The sequence below is a fragment of the Agelaius phoeniceus genome (genome assembly GCF_051311805.1).
Source record: "Agelaius phoeniceus isolate bAgePho1 chromosome W unlocalized genomic scaffold, bAgePho1.hap1 SUPER_W_unloc_1, whole genome shotgun sequence".
NCBI classification, from domain to species: Eukaryota; Metazoa; Chordata; class Aves; order Passeriformes; family Icteridae; genus Agelaius; species Agelaius phoeniceus.
In genome coordinates, this window is record NW_027509866.1 from 2,352,042 (window position 1) to 2,353,773 (window position 1,732).

At 51.6% G+C, this 1,732-nt stretch overlaps 1 protein-coding gene across 1 annotated transcript; it reads left to right on the forward strand.

The window, feature by feature from the left end:
* Window positions 1-553: 553 nt before the first annotated feature.
* Window positions 554-1,486, forward strand: LOC143692543 (olfactory receptor 14J1-like). The gene has a single exon (XM_077172789.1). The coding sequence runs from the start codon at window positions 554-556 to the stop codon at window positions 1,484-1,486; it is 933 nt and encodes a 310-aa protein (XP_077028904.1).
* The last annotated feature ends 246 nt before the right edge of the window (window positions 1,487-1,732 follow it).

Sequence of the window (1,732 nt, forward strand, 5' to 3'; positions counted from 1 at the left end):
TTGCTGGAGCCATCAGGCTCAGTCTGAGCTGTCCTTTCTCCAAGCTGCAAACAGAACCTGCCCCCAGCCAGTGCCCTGCAAACAGGCAGGGTTCTGTAGGGCCAAGGAGAGTGCACAGACATTTGGGGTCTGTGAGTGCTGGCAGGGAGAGATCAGGCACAGGGAAACACCTGCAGGAGGAAAATCTCCAGGAAGCAGCGAGAAGATCAGGCAATGAGAGAAAACAAAGCCCAGCAATGCAGTGGCAGGGAGAGTTTAGAGATGCCCACAGGAGCCCCTGCAGTGCAGCCCCTCCCTCTGAACAAGCCCCCTCCCTCCTGTGCCCCAGCCAAGCCTCTGCCCTCAGCCTGAGAGTTCCTGATATCTAAGAATAGAAGGAGAGACATAGGGGGAGCTTAAAAAGAAAACCCTGGAACTCTTAAACACCAAAGGCTGTCTGTGTGTTCCAGGGGAGGGTGTATGGGAAATGGCTTTGATTTTGGTTACAGGAATCTCCTCTAACTCTTCACTGTCCTATTCTCCATGAACAGGTGCCCATGTGGAGCCCCAGCAAATGTCCAACAGCAGCTCCATCAGGCACTTCCTCCTGCTGGCATTGGCAGACACGCGGCAGCTGCAGCTCCTGCACTTCTGCCTCTTGCTGGGCATCTCCCTGGCTGCCCTCCTGGGCAACGGCCTCATCATCAGCACCGTAGCCTGCGGCCACCACCTGCACACGCCCATGTTCTTCTTCCTGCTCAACCTGGCCCTCACTGACCTGGGCTCCATCTGCACCACTGTCCCCAAAGCCATGCACAATTCCCTCTGGGACACCAGCAACATCTCCTACACTGCATGTGCTGCTCAGCTCTTTTTCTTTCTCTTCTTCATCTCAGCAGAGTTCTATCTTCTGACCATCATGTGCTACGACCGCTACGTGTCCATCTGCAAACCCCTGCACTACGGGACCCTCCTGGGCAGCAGAGCTTGTGCCCACATGGCAGCAGCTGCCTGGGCCAGTGGCTTTCTCAATGCTCTCGTGCACATGGCCAATACATTTTCCCTGCCCCTGTGCCATGGCAATGCCCTGGGCCAGTTCTTCTGTGAAATCCCACAGATCCTCAAGCTCTCCTGCTCAGACACAAACCTGAGGGAATTTGGGCTTGTTGCTTTTAGTGCTTTTCTTTTTTTGGGTTGTTTTGTGTTCATTGTTTTCTCCTATGTGCAGATCTTCAGGGCTGTGCTGAGGATCCCCTCTGAGCAGGGACGGCACAAAGCCTTTTCCACCTGCCTCCCTCACCTGGCTGTGCTATCCCTGTTCATCATCACTGCCACATTTGCTCACCTGAAGCCCCCCTCCATGTCCTCCCCATCCCTGGATCTGGCCCTGTCAGTTCTGTACTCGGTGGTGCCTCCAGCCCTGAACCCCCTCATTTACAGCCTGAGGAACCAGGAGCTCAAGGATACCCTGAGAAAAATGATGACTGTATCTTTTCAGAAACAATAAACTCTCTCTTTTCTGCTTCAGAACCTTCAGAATGTAATTCTTTACAATCTCTCGGCCATTTATTCCTATTTGTCCATTTTTTCATTGGGACTTTTTCTTATTATTTTTCCGTGCTATAATGTGTTTTATAAAATGCTGTAATACTCCACTGAGCATTTCTACATCTACTTTTTTTTTGAAACACCAAGACTTTAAGGAGGCTTGATCCCTGTGAATTTGAATAAAATCCACTGTCTGCCCTGCCTT

Bases quoted from the DNA above. Each gene is read 5' to 3' on its own strand.
- LOC143692543 (XM_077172789.1), top strand. From the start codon at position 554: ATGTCCAACAGCAGCTCCATCAGGCACTTCCTCCTGCTGGCATTGGCA.